This window comes from Schistocerca piceifrons, chromosome 2, assembly GCF_021461385.2.
Source record: "Schistocerca piceifrons isolate TAMUIC-IGC-003096 chromosome 2, iqSchPice1.1, whole genome shotgun sequence".
Classification (NCBI taxonomy): domain Eukaryota; kingdom Metazoa; phylum Arthropoda; class Insecta; order Orthoptera; family Acrididae; genus Schistocerca; species Schistocerca piceifrons.
The window spans coordinates 230,294,937-230,315,013 of record NC_060139.1 but is presented as its reverse complement, the minus strand read 5'-3'; the positions used below and the strand labels follow the sequence as shown (position 1 = coordinate 230,315,013).

The window sequence follows — 20,077 nt, the reverse complement described above, 5'->3', positions numbered from 1 at the left end:
CATGGACGGGGGATCCACCTAGCAAAGATATGGGCTGAAAATGGGGAAATCCTTTGAGATAAGTGACTTTCACAAATGACAGATTATTATTACCCAGAGCCTGTCAACGAGTATCTCAAAAACGGCGAAGCTGGTCGAATGTTCACGTGCTACTGTCTTGAGCATCTACGGAAAGAGGTAGAGGATCAGTGAAATCGCTGAATGATTGGACGTCCGAGGCTCTTCAGAGAACGTGGGCTTCGGTGTCTTCTCTGCTCTGTAAAGTGGGGCAGATAGCGATGTGTGACATCTCTGCCGAAAGAACACAATGCTGATGCACGTACAAATGTTTCGCAGCACACCGTTCGCCGTACGTTGTTGGACATGGAGCTCCGCAGCAGACCACCCCTACGTGTTCGCATGTTGACCCAACGCCATCGTCATTTACGATTGCAGTGGGCACGAGACCATCGGAATTCGATCGTCGATCAACGAAAACATGTCGGTTCTTCGGGTCAATCACATTTTTGTTGCACTGGGTCGATGGTCCTCTCCACAAATGTCATCATCGAGGTGAACGGCTGCTCGAAACATGCAGTGGCCCACGCATGCTGGCTGGTGGGAGTAGCATTATGCTATGGGATACATTCTCCTTGCGCTTGCATAGGACCTGTGATAGAGATGGATGACAGTAATCGAGGACACGCTGACAGCTGCGAACCACCTGCATCTCTTCAAGCTTGATGTATTCTCCGACGGCGATATCATAACGCCTGATGCAAATCCTGTAGAACCCATCTGGTTGCTATCGGGCGCCATCACCACCTAAGCAAAACAGCGGCCTATTGTTTACCAGAATTACATGACCTATGCGTAGACATCTAATGTCACGTACCTCCACAAACCTACCAACAAACTATCGAATCTCTGATACGCAGAATCAGTTATGTATATACTTCCAAAGACAGACAATGAAGCTAATAAGCAGGTGATCACAATGTTTTGGCTCATCAGTGTATGTTTATTCTTCAGGAAGATTTGGTACATTCCCTTATATCATACCGATCATAGACACATTCGAAACCAGATATTCCGAACACCACGAGCATCGCGCAAAAGTAGGTTTTTTCACAGTGACATTTCTTGTATTTCTTCGTATAAATCTTACTCGTGACAGAAATGTCGTAGCAGTGGTGAATATTTCGCGAGGTGGCAATAAGTTCGCGGCAGACCAAGCCTATGGATGACTTTTCCAAAAACTGACGCTTGGTTATGAATCAAGATACAATACTGGTATTTCACCGAAAACAATTTCATATAACTTTCTCATTTTTTAAAATTCATTCTTCTGACATGAAATTAGTAGACAAATAAGAACAACTATATATATATATATATATATATATATATATATATATATATATATATATATATATATATATATATGAATACACACTTTAAACATTCGTATAGTAAGCTTCTACAGACACGGGTGTACCCACGAAACACAAAAAAAGTCAGAATTGGGTTTCTAACACGAGGCGCAAAATTAAGAAGCCGCAACGCTAAACGCTGCGCCACCACTTCATTTGCCGATATCACGTGGTAAAAGTCACAATAGCTCAGACACTTTGACCGCCATTTTTTCAGAAATCGTCGAGTATCTACGGATAAGTCGAGACACGTGTTTGCTTATTTTGCCCCTTCTTCTACTGAGCGAAGTCTCTGCGGAATCAAGTGATGACACTTGCGGTGTTCTTCTCGTAGCGGCACATCTTGCTTTCGGTACATCGTTGCCGCTACGCGAACACCACCAATCAGTGGAGCGGGCGAGGCGAGGAGTCGGTACGAGCTGACCCAACGACATGGCTGCCGTCGCTGCTTGGTCCGACGGATCTTTGCAGAAGTTGTCTTCGAGTCTGAAGTTAGATCGGCTGGATGTTTTGGTGCATGCTGGCCTTAGAATCCGGTTTAACGCCCAACTTTGAATATATTGCATTTATTAGTAACACATGGGAATCGAGTTTGAGTGCTGAATTACCAGGACAAACAAGGGTGCATGTTTAAACAACACACCAATGGACTTCTGCTCCTTCCTCCTCTTTATCACGCCCTACAGATCCCTGAATGCCATACACTCCACCTAGCCTTCCGCATCCGCTTACCCTCCTCCACCTGCATTCTCTAACAACTTATAAAATTCCCCTCCCTCCTCTTCCATCTTGTACTCCTCTGAATATCTTACATTATCTGTAAACTCGACACTACCCATCCCCTAGTTTCCCCCCTGCTCACTGCTCCTTGTATTCTGCTGTGCCTCTGCTGCCACTCCACACTCTCCATATCCTTTCCCAACGAAACTTTAATTGCCTTTCCTTGCCCGACCATGAAATCCATTGTGCTGTATACCCATCCTACCAGATCTAAAAGAAACCACCCCACCTCAACCAGTCAGTTCTCTCTTCCCTTCCTCTCCTCTCCTCTTCGCCCACACCCTAAGGCATGCTCCTGAACGACATCCTTCTTCGCTGCTCCAAACGTCCTCCCGCACAGACACCGTCTTACACATTACCCCAACTGCTACATTGCTATGATACCTCTCTTCCTGGCAGTCTAGGTCCACTCAATACTTCACTCATCTGTATATCTACTTTAATCAGTCAGCACGTTGGCTTTTTACTCTTTTAACTTGTGCAACTGTCCCTCTGTCTTTTATCTTCTGTGAAAGATTCAGTTGTCATTTCATCTGTGTCAACCTTTTAATTTTTCAACAAATCCAACTTTTGTATTTCAAATTATCCAACTGAATCTATATCTTTTTATTATGTCAGACATTTATTTTTTCAGCTGAGGTGTCCAATTCTAAAATGTGTCCTAAACTTTTTATTCTCATATGGCTGAACAGCGGTGACTTGTACATGCTGACAGTCCCCCCCCCCCCCTCCCCTACGCCCTCCCCCCACCCCCAACCCCACCCTATGGAGCTATAGTAATGAAATGACAATAAAAGAAAAGAAAGTGGTACTTCATCCAAGATTAATTGAACAGTATGTCATTTCTGTAAATTAATGTGATTTCGACAAACCTAGACTTGCTACGGAAAGTAGCACTTTGTAAGACTGAAGCTACATGTTAACTCTTGATATGTTCGAACTGGTGAGGCTCGGTTAACTAGAATATTTCTTCGCACGTGAACACCTACTTGAATTACTCCATTCTAGTGCCAAGTTTACTGGAGAGAACATGAGTTGGTTCTGCAGTAGGCGATTTGGTGATTGGATGACCCTGCTGTGTGTGTATACGTGGCACCGTTAGATTAGTTGCTTACTACCCATTGCCTTTGTCCTCTGAATATTATGGCCTGTACTTGTCGTCAGCGACACTACTGCAGGCGCTTATATGTTGCCCTTACGCCACAAGTTGTAGTATAGTTTTAATTCTGTAAGTTTTTTTATGTTGTGTAATATTTGTTGGGATCGTTAATGCCTTGTGTGTATCTCAATTATCTCATGAAAAGAGTTTTTTCAGTTGTTAATTCAAGCTATAACATTGTCTCAAAATATAATAGAAAGCCCAAAGAGATTCTGGTCGTATGTAAAGTAAACCAGTGGCAAAAAACAGTCAGTATCGTCATTGGGCGATAGCGATGGAAGTGTTACCGATGATGGTGCCACTAAAGCGGAGTTACTAAATACAGTTTTCCGTAATTCCTTCACGAAAGAAGACGAAGTAAATATTCCATAATTCGAAACCAGAACAGCTGTTAGCATGAGTGACATAAAAGTCTTAGGTGTTGCGAAACAACTCAAGTCACTTAAGAAAGGTAAGTCTTCCGGTCCAGATGGTATACCAGTTAGGTTCCTTTCAGAGTATGCAGACACAATAGCGCCTTTCTTAGCAATCATATACAACCGCTCACTTGACGAAAGGTCTGTACCTAAAGATTGGAAAGTAGCACAGGTCACACAAATATTCAAGAAAGGAGATAGGAGTAACCCATTGAATTACAGACCCACATCACACACCTCAATTTGCAGTAGGATTTTTGGAGCATATACTATACTCGAACATTATGAAGCACCTTGAAGAAAATTACTTATTGATACTTAACCAACACGGATTCAGAAAACATCGTTCTTGTGCAACGCAGCTAGCTCTTTATTCCCATGAAGTAATGAGTGCTGTCGACAAGGGATCTAAGATCGATTCCATATCACTAGATTTCCAGATGGCTTATGATACCGTTCCTCACAAGCGACTATTAATCAGTTGCGTGCTTATGGAGTATCGTCTCAGTTGTGTGACTGGATTCCTGATTTCCTCTCAGAGAGGTCACAGTTCGTAGTGATAGACGGTAAATCATTGAGCAGAACAGAAGCGATATCTGGCGTTCCGCAAGGTATTGTCATAGGCCCTCTGCTGATCCTGATTTACATAAATGATCTAGGTGGTAAAATGAGCAGCCCCCTTAGATTGTTTGCAGATGACACTGTAATTTACCGTCTAGTAAAATCATCAGACGATCAATTCCAGTTACAAAATGATCTATATCGAGTTTATGTATGGTGCGAAAAGTGGCAGTTGGCACTAACCAAAGAAAAGTGCGAGGTCATCCAAAAGGGTACTCAAAGAAATCGGATAAATTTTGGGTACACGATAAATCGCGCAAATCTAAGGGCTGTCAATTCGACTAAATACCTAGGAATTACAATTATGAGCAACTTAAATTGGAAAGACCACATAGATAATGTTGTGGGGAAGGCGAAAGAAAGACTGCGCTTTGTTGGCAGAACACTTAGAAGATGCGACAAACCCACTATAGAGACACCCTACATTACACTTGTCCGTCCTCTGCTGGAATATTGCTGCTCGGTGTGGGATCCTTACCAGGTAGAATTGACGGAGGACATAGAAAAAGTGCAAAGAAGGGCAGCGCGTTTCGTGGGGTGTGATACGCGAGTTACAGTGGCAGTCATTGAAACAAAGGCGGTTTTCTTTGCGGCGAGAGCTATTTACGAAATTTCAGTCACCAACTTTCGCTTCCGAATGCGAACATATTTTGTTGACATCCACCTACATAGGGAGAAATGATCATCATAATAAAATAAGAGAAATCAGAGCTCGAACGGAAAGATTTAGGTGTTTCTTTATCGCACGCGCCATTCGAGAGTGGAATGGTAGAGAAGTAGTATGAAAATGGTTCGATGAACCCTCTGCCAGGCACTTAAGTGTGAATTTCAGAGTAACTGTGTAGATGTAGCCAAAATTAAAGGCATTTCCTCCCTGTTCTTTATTCAAATCATTAATGTCGTTATGAAAGCGTCATGTGCGCACGTAATGAAATAATAATTAACATATTAAATATTTTTGACTGTGAAAGACCAGTGATCCTTATAAATGTTGTACTAATGTTACTGTAATGAAAAGAAAGTGGACAAATATCCGTACGTATGATGTATTATAAAAAAAAACCGGCGAAATCGGCCATTCCATTGCAATGCGTTGCCATTCCAATCTTGCTTCGCTATTAGCTTGTCTCTCAAGTGATTTTGGGTATTCGTGTGAGTTAAGTACATTCTCATGTCTATCAGTGTTTAAAGTAATGAAAGCGACATAACTATATCGTGATTACTTCCTTGAACATTTACTTTCTATTCTTGTCAAAGAGGTAAGTTCATAATAGTGATAAAAAGTGAAACATTTAAATATGGAAGCTTTTTTTTTGGTATAGGAACTAATCTCAGTCGCCAAATTCGGCAATGTTATTTTTCAGTATTTAATTGAAATAGGACTTGTAATCACTTTCCTTTGTTCCAAAGTCAGATCGACCATTGGAACTCTAAGATCCATAGAGCTAAAGTCAACATTACGCGCTCAAAAAATTTAACCAAACAAATTGTTTCCAAGAAAACGGTGGGCCATTGCTCAAAATGGTTCAAATGGCTCTGAGCACAATGGCACTTAACATCTGAGGTCATCAGTCCCCTAGAACGTAGAACTGCTTAAACCTAACTAACCTAAGGACATCACACACATCCATGCCCGAGGCAGGATTCGAATCTGCGACCGTAGCGGTTCCAGACTGAAGTGCCTAGAACAGCTCGGCCACACTGGCCGGCGGGTCATTGCTATTTGAAAATAATACTAAGGAATAGTCATGAGATTTTCAGTAATTGTATATTTTTATTCTACATTTTTATTGAAGACATAATTCAATAACTAAGTCAAAGATAAATTGTGGTCCCAGTTTGTACGTTTATCGTTGCTACAGCGTAAGTGAATAGTACGAAATAATATCTTACGTGCCGTTTAATAAATGAATTTATTAAATCCCGAATAAAGAAAGAAAAGGAAACCTAAATTTCGTGTGGTAACGGTAAAAATTAGTAGTTTTCCACGTTCTAGTCAAGTGATATATATTAAGCACTAGGTTATAAATTGAGCTTTGTTCTAATGTCTATGCGCCACTATGTAAAGAGTACCTTGTGTAAAAATGTTGTAGTTTTTTGAGGGTACAGGGGAATTTACATTTATGTTAACGTATAAGTCCTACCACAACAAGGAAGTGAAACTCACTTCAGCGAATTGTTTCGATGCTGTGTAATCTGTTGTATTGCCAAACGCCGCTAATGTTGTTTTCTTTTCAGATGAGCAGGATCTGTTGGTATATAACTTGAATTTGATGGCTGTTCTGAAACTAATGTTCAGTTAGCCCGTTATTGCAGTTGTGCAAACGCTTACAGCACGAATACGAGATGCTATGGAGGCGGCGACGGAAGAGGTGTTGGCAAACACATGGAAAGAAATTGAGTATCGCCCAGACGTTCTACGGGCAACAAACGCAGCGAATGTGGAAGGCCATCCAGAAAAAAATATCATTGTGAGTTAAGCTATCATTTGCAACCAGCAGCATATCAATGTCTACGTAACTTAGGAAAAAAATTGTAATCAGGGAAACACTTTACGGTCATCCTATGTTTTCATCACTCGATAGGAAGATTTCAGTTAGATTACATCGTGGTTAGATAGAGATTCCGAAATCAGATATTGGATTGTGAGGCATTCCCAGGAGCAGATATGGACTCTGGTCAAAATTTAGTAAAGAATAGGCTGAAGTTTAAGAGACTAGTCAGGAAGAATCAGTGCTAAAAGAATTACTAAGAAATGACGAGATCCGCTGAAGTTCTCTGAGGCTACAAGTACTGCTATAAGAAACAGCTCAGTAGGCAGTTCAGTTGAAGAGAAATGGACATCTGTAAAAAGGGCAATCACAGAAGCTGGAAAGAAAGACATAGGTACAAAAAAGGTAACTGTAAACAAACCATGTGTAACAGAAGAAGTACTTCAGTTATCGACGAAAGAAGGAAGCACAAAAATGTTCAGGGAATATCGGAAATATGGAAATACAAGTCACTTAGGAATGAAATAAACAGAACAGGCTGTTAAGGTGAAACAGCTTCAAGAATAAGTGAAGAAATCTAAAGAGAAATGATTGTGTGAAGCACTGACTTAGCATGCAGAAAAGTCAAAACAACCTTTCGTGAAATTAAAAGCAAGGGTGGTAACAAGAATGCAATGGGAATTCCATAGTTAAATACAGAGGAAAGAGCGGATTTCTGGAAAGTGTCTACCGAAAGCCTCGAAAAGATGGAAGATTTGTGTGATGACGTGGTAGAAGAAGAGAGGAGTTGATATAGAAGAGATAGGGGATCTAGTACTGGAATCAGAATTCAAAAGAGCTTTGGAAGAATTAAGATCGAAGTCGGTAGAATGGATAGATGACATTCCAACAGAATTTCTGAAATCATTGGGGGAAGTGGCAAGAAAACGACGATTCACGATGGTGAGTACAATGTATGAGTCTGGTAATATACCATGTAACTTTCGGAAAAATCCAATCCACACAATTCCGAAGCATTCAGGAGCCGACAAGTGCGAGAATTATCGCACAATCAGCTAAACAGCTCATGCACCCAAGTTACTGAAAAGAATAATACACAGAAGAATGGAAAAGAAAATTGAAGATTTCTATTAGATGACCAGCAGTTTGTAAGACAGCGATGTAGTCTTTCGCCCCTGCAGTTCAATACGTACATCGAAGAAGCAATGATGGAAATAAATGAGTGGTTCAGGAGTGGAATCAAAATTCAAGGTGAAAGGATATCAATGATACGATTCGCTGATGACACTGCTATCCTGAGTGGAAGTGAAGAAGATTTACATGATCTGGTGAATGAAATGGACTGTCTAATGAGTACAGAATATGCATGGAAGGAAGACAAAAGTAATAAGAAGTAGCAGAAATGAGAACAGTGAGAAAATTAACATCAAATGGCTGGCTCTGAGCACTATGCGACTTAACTTCTGAGGTCATCAGTCGCCTAGAACTTAGAACTAATTAAACCTAAGGACATCACACACATCCATGCCCGAGGCAGGATTCGAACCTGCGACCGTAGCGGTCACGCGGTTCCAGACTGAAGCGCCTTTAACCGCACGGCAACACCGGCCGGAATTAACATCAGAATTAGTGTCACGAAGTAGATGAAGTTGAGGTATACTGCTAACCTAGGCAGCAAAATAACTTAGGCTGTACATCTCTATTTAATATATTATCGTTATCACTTAGTAAATCTCTTAACTAATTTCCAAACTACCAGGGATGCTAAGTGTGTGATCTGCAGTAGGAAAGTTAGTTCAGGGGTTCTGTGCAGCTTTTGTGACAGGTGGTTTCATTGGGGAAATTGTAGCGGCGTTGGAGTTGAGGAAGAAAACGAGACTCTTCCATTCTTTTGCAGGGTTTGCTCAAGAGATATGATTATAGCTGAACAGGAGGAGAAAATTAGAGCCCTTTAGGCTGATTTGGACAGAACGAAGGAGGAACTGAAGAGGTTAAGAGGGGGGGGAGGGTAAACAGCGGTGGGAAGTAGTAACTGGGAACAGGGGCCACAGAAAGAGGACAGTGTCCGACAGTTTCTCGATGGGCACAACCAATAGCTTTGCCTTGCTACCACAGTTAAGTAAGTAAGAGGCTCCAGTAGAAGTAGATGTAGTTAAGATGCAACAGAATCTCACTAGGAAACCAACTGTTTCATAAAAAGGAGAATGTAAGAGGAAAGTTCTGTTGCTAGGTAGCAGCCATGGAAGAGCTGTGGGCCAGATTTTGCAGGAAAAATTATGTGACAGGTACCAGGTCACAAACTTTTTCAAGCGAAGTGCATGTCTTAGCCATGGGGTAGTGGATATAGGTTCCTTGTGCAAGGGTTTCTCAAAGCAGGATCATGTGATGATAGTGGATGGAATGGGAAACAGTAGTGATAGGGATCAGGGCTGCAGTATTGAGTGTGACCTGGTGAAAATAGCCTCTGCAACGACCCATACCAGTGTTGGACTGGTGCCTACCTTCGTGCAGCATGATTGGCCCCAGTTGAACCGCTCTGGCAGGAGGGTAAATATGGAGTTGGATCAGTTGTGTAGGGCGACCACTCTGTCAGACATTGGATTGGTTCCTGTCGAGGCTATTGATGGGGGGATTTCACAGGGCATGGCCTACACCTCAGTAGGAAAGGGAAGGGTAAAATGGCAGGGTTGTTAGCGAAATCCATAAGGGGGGACACTAGTTCTCAATGATGTACCTCTTTTTTAGACTAATACCAGTGTCCAATGAGAAGTTCAGGCAGGCAGGTGCTAAAGAGGTCCAAAACTCACAAGATTGTCACAACAGTAAAGTAAATAATAATGTTACCATATTTAACCAAAATATTGGTGGATTAAAGAAAAAAGTAGATTCTCACAAAAGTAAAGCAAAAAATAATGTTACAATTTTTCACAAAAATATTCTGGGATTGAAGAATAAAGTAGATGAGCTACTGGTTTGTTTAGATGACATTGAATCTGATAATGTAATAGATATACTATGCCTGTCTGAGCATCACATGGTGTCTGATATGGAAAAGGTAAACATCAGTGGTTATAAACTAGCTGCACATGCGAGTAGAGAGAATAAGGTGAGAGGAGGAGCTGCCATATGTGTCAAAAGGTATCACTGTGTAAAAAGCTTAGACACAAAAAATTTTGTCTAGAGCAACATATAGAAGCATGTGCCTGTCAACTTAAACTGAAGGAGGGCTCTTTTATAATTGTAACAGTATATAGGTCCCCTTCAGGAAACTTTCATTTATTCCTGGAAAACTTGGATACCTTGTTGTGCTATCTGTCAGACAGGGGAAAGCAAATTATTATTTGTGGAGACTTCAATGTTGATTCACTGAAAGAGTGTAATAGGAAGAATGACCTGAAAGTCTTGCTCGGTTCTTTCAATTTGATGTCTGTCATTAATTTTCCTACTCAGGTAGTAAAGAACAGCAGCACATTGATAGATAACACTTTTATAGACCAAGATAAGTTTAAAAACACAAATTCTTGTCCTGTTGAGAATGGCCTTTCTGATCATGGTGCTCAGCTAGTTACAGTATGTGATATAGCTCCATTCAGTAATTCAACACTACCCTTCAAAGTTGTGCATTCAATTAATGACTCAACAATTAGAAATTTCAGGGAAAATCTTCAGCAGTTAGACTGGGATGAAGTGTGCAAGGAACCCGATGCTAATTTAAAGTATAACTTATTTCATGATACCCTTGTAAGAGAGTTTGAAAACTGTTTCCCCAAGAAAGTAGTTCAATCTAATTATAACAAACCATGCAAAAACCCTTGGCTTACTAAAGGAATAAAAATATCTTATAACCACTAAAGGGAACTGTATCTAACAACAAGAAAGCGTAATGATCCAGAAACAGCCAAACATTATAAAAACTACTGTGCTACATTAAGAAAGTTTATTAAAAAGTCCAGAAGCATGTGCATCATGTCTGAGACTGATACCTCTGATAACAAAATCAAAACAATTTGGAATATTGTTACAAGGGAGACAGGGCAACCAAGAGTACAGGATGACAGCATTACCATCAAAGCGAATGGAAACTTGACAAACAACAAACTGGAAGTCGAAAACATTTTGAATAATCATTTTTTAAATGTTGTAGAGAAAATAGGATCTAAATGTTCATTAGAAGAAGCAAGGTAGCTAATGGAAGAGGCGTTCCCCACACAATTTGATACAATTAAAATTCCACCCACCTCTCCTTCTGAAATTAGGAAGATAATAAACTCTCTCAAGAATAAAAGTTCTCATGGACTTGATGGCATTTCCAGCAGGATAATAAAAGCTTGTTCCCAAGAGATAAGTGGGATTCTTAGCCACATATGTAATAGCTCTCCGAAGCAGGGTATTTTCCCAGATAGACTGAAGTTTCCCATTGTTAAACCGCTACATAAAAAATCTGATACATCTGACGTCAACAACTACTGCTCAATCTCTCTTCTGACTGCCTTATCCAAAATTCTTGAAAAAGTAATGTATTGTGCAGTAGCTTCACACCTTTGTAAAAATAAAGTTTTAACAAAATGTCAGTTTGGTTTCCAGAAAGGTTTTTCAATGGTAAATGTTATATATACTTTCACTAATGAAATATTATATGCTCTGAGTAACCGGAAGTCACCCGTTGGGATTTTTTGTGATCTCTCAAAGGCTTTTGACTGTGTAAATCATGGAATACTTCCAGATAAGCTCAAGTACTGTGGTATGAATGGGACAGCGCTCAAACGGTTTAAATCATACCTAACTGGAAGAGGGCAGAAAGTTGAAATAAGCAGTTCACATAATATGCAAAAAACTGGTGATTTCTCAAACTGGGGAACAATCAAGAATGGTGTGCCGCAAGGTTCGGTCTTGGGTACTCTGCTGTTCTTAATATATATTAATGACTTGCCATTCTATATTCACGAAGATGCAACGCTGGTACTTTCTGCCCATGATACAAGAATAGCTATCACACCCAACAGACAAGAATTAACTGATGAAATTGTAAACGATGTTTTTCAGAAAATCATTAATTGGTTCTCTGCAAATGGGCTCTCATTAAACTTTGACAAAACACAGTATATACAGTTCCACACACTAAATGGAATGACACCATTAATAAATATAGACTTCGATCAGAAATCGGTATCTAAGGTAGAATATTCAAAATTTCTACGTGCATGCATTGATGATGGGTTGAACTAAAAAAACCACACTGAAGATCTGCTGAAACGTTTGAGCTCAGCTACTTATGCTATTAGGGTCATTGCAAATTTTGGCGATTTACATCTGAGTAAATTAGCTTACCACGCCTATTTTCATTCTCTGCTTTCTTATGGCGTCATATTCTGGGGTAACTCATCATTGAGTAAAAGAATATTCATTGCACAAAAGCGTGTAATCAGAATAATTGCTGGAGCTCATCCAAGATCATGCTCCTGAGACTTATTTAAAGAGCTATGGACCCACACTGTAGCCTCACAATATATATATATATATATATATATATATATATATATATATATATATATATATATATATATATATATATATATGTCCGAACGAATTCAATAGTGATAGCAGTGTACGTGGTTACAATACTAGGAGAATGGATGATCTTCACTACTCAAGGTTAAATCTAACTTTGGCTCAGAAGGGGGTAAATTATATTGCCACAAAAGTCTTTGGTCACTTACCTAATTGCATCAAAAGTCTGATAGATAGCCATATAGCATTTAAAAACAAATTTAAAAAAAATTCTGAATGGCAACTCCTTCTACTCATTAGATGAATTTTTGGATATAGTAAATGGGTAATTTCCCTACAACCCACAAAAAAATACATATTAAGTGTCATGTAATATTTGGTGTAATGTAATATCTTGTACTGACACCTTTTATTAACCTGACACGTTCCACATCATTACGCAGTGTCGTATTCTTGATCTATGAACAAGTACTAATATAATCTAATCTAATCTCTAATCGGGGAATAACTTCCATGGTATTAGAGGGAGCTGTAGAGGTTAAAATCTGTAGAGGAAATCTGAGATCCGAATATATCCAGCAAATAACTGAGGACGTAAGTGGCAATTGCTACTCAGAGATGAAGAGGTTGATACGGGAGAGGAATTCGTGGCAGGCCGCATCAAATTAGTCTGAAGACATGACTAAAAAAAAAAAACAAATGAAGAGGAAATGTGGACACACAAAAGACGTGGGCATTCGAAACTAAGGGTGATAGTTCTTGCAGGCTCTGACCCTCGTCCTTGGTTTTCCTACGCCGCGACGCTGGGTGCTCGTGACGCCACGGAGGCCGTCTCTTACCGAGCTTGTTGCAGCCGCACAGCGAAGGACAGCCGGCGTAGTCCGGTCCCTGGGCCGCTGTCTTCCCGTCTGGGCAGCAGCCGAAGAACTCGTCCTCACAACCCCTCAGCGCCGCTGTGACGTCTGGAACATCGCGACAACTATTAAACATCGCCGGGACACTGAGCAAGGATACTTGCTTGCTTAGTGAAACATTAACGTATTTATTCAGACATAAGGGGTGAACCAGGACTCTACCGACAATCATTCGAAGATGGTACCATGGACGAAAGCAAGAAGAAAATGTTTAGTAAATATTGCTTCTAAAATTCATACCTTAAGAGCTATGTCTATTTGTTCGTCTTCGATACTGTGAGACACATCTCTTCCACGCAAACTCTTTTCCTTCCGTATTTTGGGAGGATACGGTATGGACCAAACAAGAAAAAACTTTTCGGTAATCATGTACTCTAAAATGCATTCCTTAAGAGCTATGAGCCCTTGTTTAGTAGAGGAGATGTTTCATGGTAGCGGATATGAACAAGGGCTTATAGTTCTTAAGGTATGCACTTTATAGCCTATGTGTACTAGACATTTATTCTTGTTTTGGTCCATACTACTACCCCTCAAACTATGGAAAGCAAAGAGCTCTCAGTAGAAGAGATGTCTCAGAATTTATTCTGCTGCGAGCTCTTTGCTTTTTACATTACGGGACGAGATAGTATGGACCCGGAGAGGAGAAATGTGTTCAGTAAGCGTGTACTCTAAAATGCAATCCTTATCAGCTATGAGCTCTTGTTTAGCATAGGAGATAAAATTCACAAGAGCGAAGATGAACAAGTGTTCATAGCTCTTACGGTAGACACTTTACAGCCTATGTTTATTGGACATTTTTTGTTGTTTTCCTACGTACTAGCACCTCACAAAGTACGGAAAGCAAACAACTTTCAGTAGAAGGGATGTTTCTCACAGTAGCGATGATGAACACGGGCTCATGGCTTTTAAAGGGCGCATTTTAGAGCCCATTTTTTTCTTGCTTTGCTCCTTACTAGCCGGCCGAAGTGGCCATGCGGTTAAAGGCACTGCAGTCTGGAACCGCAAGACCGCAACGGTCGCAGGTTCGAATCCTGCCTTGGGCATGGATGTTTGTGATGTCTTAGGTTAGTTAGGTTTAACTAGTTCTAAGTTCTAGGGGACTAATGACCTCAGAAGTTGAGTCCCGTAGTGTTCAGAGCCAGAGCTCCTTACTACCACCTCTGAAAGTTTATCGGTGGAGTTCTGATTCACCAGACGGTGGACAAAAATATGGAAACAGCAGAAACACTATACATTTACATGGTCGATACGCTGTAGGAAAATCGTTGGGATTCAAAACAGCTCCCAGTTGTCTCGAATGGATAAATACAGCTGTTGTATAGTTATCAGTCGAATATTATATCATTCTTCCTGAAAATAGTTGCAAGTTCAGGTAAAAATGATAAGGGTGGATAGCGTCCATGTACCCTTTTCTCCAAAGTAGACCACAACGACTAAATAATACTGACATCTACTGACGTTGGAGGCCATGGGAGATGCATTAACCAGTCCAGGGCGATGTGAGCTGTGTGAGACGTGTCGTCTTGGAAATCTACATCATCGCTGGGTTACAATCATGGTGTAGAGCCGATCAAAAGCAAATAACCCTTGGCACTAATGCGACCTTCTAAAGTAACCATGGGGACCATGGAATACCATGATATGGCTATGCAAGTCATCACCGTACCCGCCCTGTTTCACTCTTGGGACGTAAACTGGGACAGAAGTTGCAAACACAGTGTGAAAACACTCATCCGACAAAATGCCTTTCTTCTGTTGCTTGTGCAGTTGTTATGGCTTAGGCTCCATGTTTTACTGTTACGGCATTTGCATTACCAATGCATGCTTTTGGAATTCCAGCTCGCGTTGCAGTTGCTGCTCATGCAGCTCTCTTAGTGTTGTTTTGGTGCTGACAGCGTTCGCGAGTTCTGCAATGACCTTTGCGGCTGTTGTCCGCTTATGTTTCGTCACAATCCTCTTCAAACGCCGTCGGTCATGATCACTCAATAGACTCTTTCGTCCGTGTTGTGATTTAGCTTTCTCTGTATGCGGTGGAATTCTTCGATACGTTGTCTCTTGAACCACCAAATACTTCGCTGCCTTGGTTACGGGAACGCCTGCGATACGAGAAGCACCAATTTGCCCACTTTCTACTTTACTTAGTTTCGACGTAACGCACTCACAGCTACACAGAACACTTTTCTGACCCCGACTGGCACCTGCAATGTTTTGAGGACACGGCAAAGGTGTCGTTCGTGATCAAATACAACAGGGCAACCCGTAGGCTTGGCTAGCATCTGCATTTATGTTCAAGCGTGCATTTCACTCGGTGTTTCCATATATTTGTCCAATCTCTGAATACAGGTTGGTCATAAGCAGTCTGAAAAATGTGTAGGTGTGTTTCAGCGTATTTTGTGCTGAGAAATAATTGTTAAGGAAAAAGTTTGATACCTTGCGCCATTTCAGATTTAATTAGCATTGAATTTAGCCAATCAGGACGATGTGCTCGCAGAATCAAGCGGCATGCCAAATACAATTACTGTCAGCGGTTCTTATAGCGCGGATGACAGCGCAAAGACTGCTCAGCCTTTTGCTCGGATTCGATCTTTACTACCGTTCCATGTGAAAGTTTTCTATTACTCTTTTGTTCGATTTTAGGGAACCAAACGAAGTACACGATACTGCTATGAAATGTTCACGTGTTATCAGCCGAGTGGCGTCGTCTTCCAGTCAGAACGTTTCAATGGACTGCGTATTCAACATCTTCAGGTGAAGTGTCGGGATACTGCTCACTCACTATCGTCTAATACTTTCCCCTCTTTGGGGAAATGTGTGGGTGAGTTTGTAGCCTTGCGGCTTTTACTCCTCTTTGTACTTGTGCATGTGTTTATTTCTGTGATTTTTAAGTGTCTGCGTGAAGTGATGATTGTTCTGTGTGTGTCTGGTACTTGCCTGGGGTTTGCTTGATGATTGGTATTATGGGGGAGGAAGGAGGATCAGGAATTGGATATAGGCATTTTATCTTCGACTTAAGTCGTCGAAGACGTCATTGGGCGTTTGTGCTTGTCACGGGAGTGGATGAGGACGTTTCCAGACCTGGAAGAGCCTTCATAGAAGGCCCTTGCCAGACCTTGGAAACGCTCTTTTAGGAGTGGGATTTCTGCTGCGGCGTGCAGATCGTCAATAGGGAATCCGAGGGGCAGACGCAGTGCCCTCCTGAGGGCGTGGTTCTGCAGCCTCTGGAGTTTATCCAGGTGATGCTTCGTCACGTATCCCCAGACAGGGCATACATACTCCATTACTGGTCATATCAGGGCCTGATATACATTCACACCCACAGAGCAGGGAAGGGAGCTGGTTGAGTTGAGGACTGGGTATAAGATGGACATTCTGGCACATACCTCCCTGTGGACCTCGTCTATGTGGGGTTTCCACGTAAGACGAGAGTTCAGGGTTACGCCAAGGTACTTGACGGTTCTGTGCCAGGGGAGTTGGGTTCCGTTTAGGCGAAGGTGGAGGGGGGAGGGGTGTGCTTTGAGGAGGTCCGCGCCTTCCGAGCCTCCGGGTCATCGGCATAGCCTGTGTCTTTTCAGAGTTGATGGTGATGCGCCAGCGACGGGCCCAAGTATCTGTGTCATCTAAAACCCTTTGTAGCCTACGGATGACCAGGTACTTGTTCGCATTTCGTGTGTAGAAGGCTGTGACAGAGAAAGTCCTATTCGTGAGATAGCTTTTGATTTGCTTAACTATGCACCCTTGTGCGTATAACTTGTAGAGTAGCCCTCTATGCCATACTGAGTCGAAGGCTTTGGCTACGTCTAGTAGCACTATCCCGCAGTAGCCTCTGTGGTTGAAGCCCTATGTGGCTGCTTCAACCACTCTCATGATCTGTTGTGGGGCAGAGTGGTTCTGCCGGAATCCGAATTGGAAATCCGGCAAAAGTTGCTCTCTGGATATATGTTCCTGTATGGGTTTTAGCAGGAGGTGCTCATAGATCTTGCTGAGAGTTGGCAAGAGGCTAATCGGCCTGTAGTGCTGCGGGAATAGAGTGTCTTTCCCTAGTTTGTGTATTGCGACCACTTCGGCGTGTTTCCAGCAAGCTGGGAACTGGAGGGAACGAGTAATCTCGTTGAAGACGTTCGCAAGGTGTGTGATCGCCGAGGGTAGGAGGTTGATAACTAATTGGTGACACTGTCGTGTCCTGGCGCCTTTTTTGTGGGAGGGACCTAATTACTTTTGCCACGTTCTAGGGGGCGAAAAGTATGGGTTCGTCCTCTGGGTCCTCCTCATCACTGAGGAAGACGGCCAGTTGACGACGGACTACCTCTTCATGTTCTTCATCCTGGGGTTCTATCGCTTGAAACTGCTTCTCCAAGGAGTCGGCGAGGGCGTTGGCCTTTCCAACATGTATGTAGGCCAGACCCTGTTCGCCGTTGCAGTGGCGGCATCCTAGCGCGTCTTTTTGTGAACTGGTTGCCATAGTTTGTGATCATCTACTTTGAGAGCTGTGAGGTGGTTTTGCCATTGCTGTTTTCTGTGCTCATTGCGCGCGACCTTCAGGTCTACAGGTAGACGATTGAGTAGGCTCGCAGTGGCCTTATTTCTGGTGATCTTCCACACTCTTTTGCCACTGTGTTCTTATGTCGAATTTGAGCTAGGAAATGTTCCGGGAGCTGTATTTGCAGGGCGGCCAGTCCCATTGTGGTGGCGGGGGGGGGGGGGGGGGGGGGGGGGGGGGGAGTTGGCGGCCCTTTCCGCCGCCGGTTGCAAGATGGAACCTGTTAGATCTTGTAGCGCTTGTTCTACTGTTTCGGCAGTAGGTGGCGGAGGCGACAGTTTCTCGGTATCGCTACCAGTATGTACGTTTGTAAGACGTCTGGTACCGTGGAAGTGCTACCCATCCTCCCACATCGATCTGTAGAATCACTGGGTTGTGCTCGGAGGACATTCTGTTGACTGTCCTTGCTGCCACAAACCCCACGATCCTCCTGGTGAGGTCTATGTCTAACACGTCGGGCTTACCTCCATTTTTTTAAAGTGTGTGGGCTCGACGGGACCACCTGTTTCGAAGTGGTGGTCGCGCTCTAGTCGTTGCAGTTTGACGCCTGCTCTAGAGTTCCAATCTGGATGTTTGGCATTGAAGTCACCTCCTTCAATTAGCCCCATAGCAGCTATGCCTCCCTCGTCTATTTCGTCAAGTGGGGGGTCGGTAGATTGCAACAATTGATAGGGGTCGGGTGGCAGTGGTTACTTCCACCGCCACTGCTTCGATTTTATTCGTAGCTGGTATGAATACTTGGTGGTGGGGGATCCCTCTTTTTATGTAAATGGCCACTCCTCCGCCTTGGGTTGGCCTATCCTTACGGCAGCTAACGTAGTTGAGGACTGTCACTTTTATTCCCGGTTTTAGGTGGGTATCCCCCTTCATGCATATGTCGATGGAGAACTCCTTCGTGAGTTCTCTGAACTCATTGATTAACAATGCAGTCAGCGTTAAAGACACACATTGTCAGGCCTTGGATAGTTGGTCATCTATCCATGATGGGGTTTTGCAACTATTGAAGAAGTCGCAGAGGGGAGCGACTGCTGGACTGCTGCCTGAAGGGCAACGAGGATCTGGGTGTTCTGCTTATGGGCCTCCCTGAATTCTTTCATAATTTCCATGAAGAGGTTCATGGTCTGGACCATAATGCCCAACAACTGATCCGAGGGGGTGGACTGAGTGTGGGGTTCCCTAGGGCTTCGGGATGCTGTCTCTCTCTGCTCTCTGGTATGGACAACCTCCCCTGAGGTGGCTACAAAATCGGAGTCTGTTGTCTATTGGCATTTACTCCACTAATACAAGATAAAATTGACTGGAATTAAAAGGGTAAGCTAAATCTTGTCAGAGCTCGACAGGATAAAATACAGTGGGTGCTAGGAAACTAGCGATACGAGGAAGAGGAATGTTTGTTCTTCTTCTTCTGCTTAACCATTGGGATAGCAGCGATTATGCGCTGCCAGTCATGCTCATTAAAAATAGGGAAGCGGTTTATGAGGTCCAAATCCCTCTTAGGAATAACGGTGGTTAGATTCGCAATTGCCCAACCGAAATCATAAGGCTTGTGGGGTAGAGGTGGTTTAGGGATATTGAAGTCGGAAAAAGGGTACGGGGTATTGTGATGCGCGTACGTCTTGTCACGCAATGATTTTGCGACCATCTTCAGTGGTCCTGGCGCAGTCATCTCTGTCTCTGTTGGCGGCGTATTGACTACCTCTTCTGTATCTTGTTCTTGGATGGGCGCAACAGTTGTGCATTCATCTTCCAGCAGCGGCTGTTTCGCCTTGTTCTCGGGAGGGCGGGCGGGCGTTTCGATGACTTCGCCCACGTCCTCCCGCGTTGCTGGTGGAGCTGACTCGGAATCTTGTTTCCGCGAACCCTCCCCTTTCGAGGAGGGTATGGACAACCTCCCCTGAGGTGGTCTACAAAATCGGAGTCTGTTGTCTATTGGCATTTACTCCACTAATACAAGATAAAATTGACTGGAATTAAAAGGGTAAGCTAAATCTTGTCAGAGCTCGACAGGACAAAATACAGTGGGTGCTAGGAAACTAGCGATACGAGGAAGAGGAATGGGGCTGACATCTCATTCGCCACCTTCGTGGGCAACCCCATAGCGCCCTGCGTTACCGCAGGAGCCGGGAGAGCGTCCATCTGCGTGGCGATGGTGGCAGTCATAACGTCTCGCCCCTTGCGAGACTTGCAGGCCACCAACTCGCGGAGCTGCCCGACCTCGAGGCGTAGCTCGTCGACCTC

At 42.9% G+C, this 20,077-nt stretch overlaps 1 protein-coding gene across 1 annotated transcript in view; it reads right to left on the bottom strand.

Moving 5' to 3' along the window:
* The window catches only part of LOC124775274 (agrin-like), a 369,325-nt gene that overhangs the window by 184,816 nt on the left and 164,432 nt on the right, over positions 1 to 20,077 (bottom strand). The window contains exon 9 of the mRNA XM_047250112.1: positions 13,228 to 13,350. Within this exon, the coding sequence (XP_047106068.1) occupies positions 13,228 to 13,350 (123 nt within the window). The remainder of the gene's footprint in view (positions 1 to 13,227; positions 13,351 to 20,077) is intronic.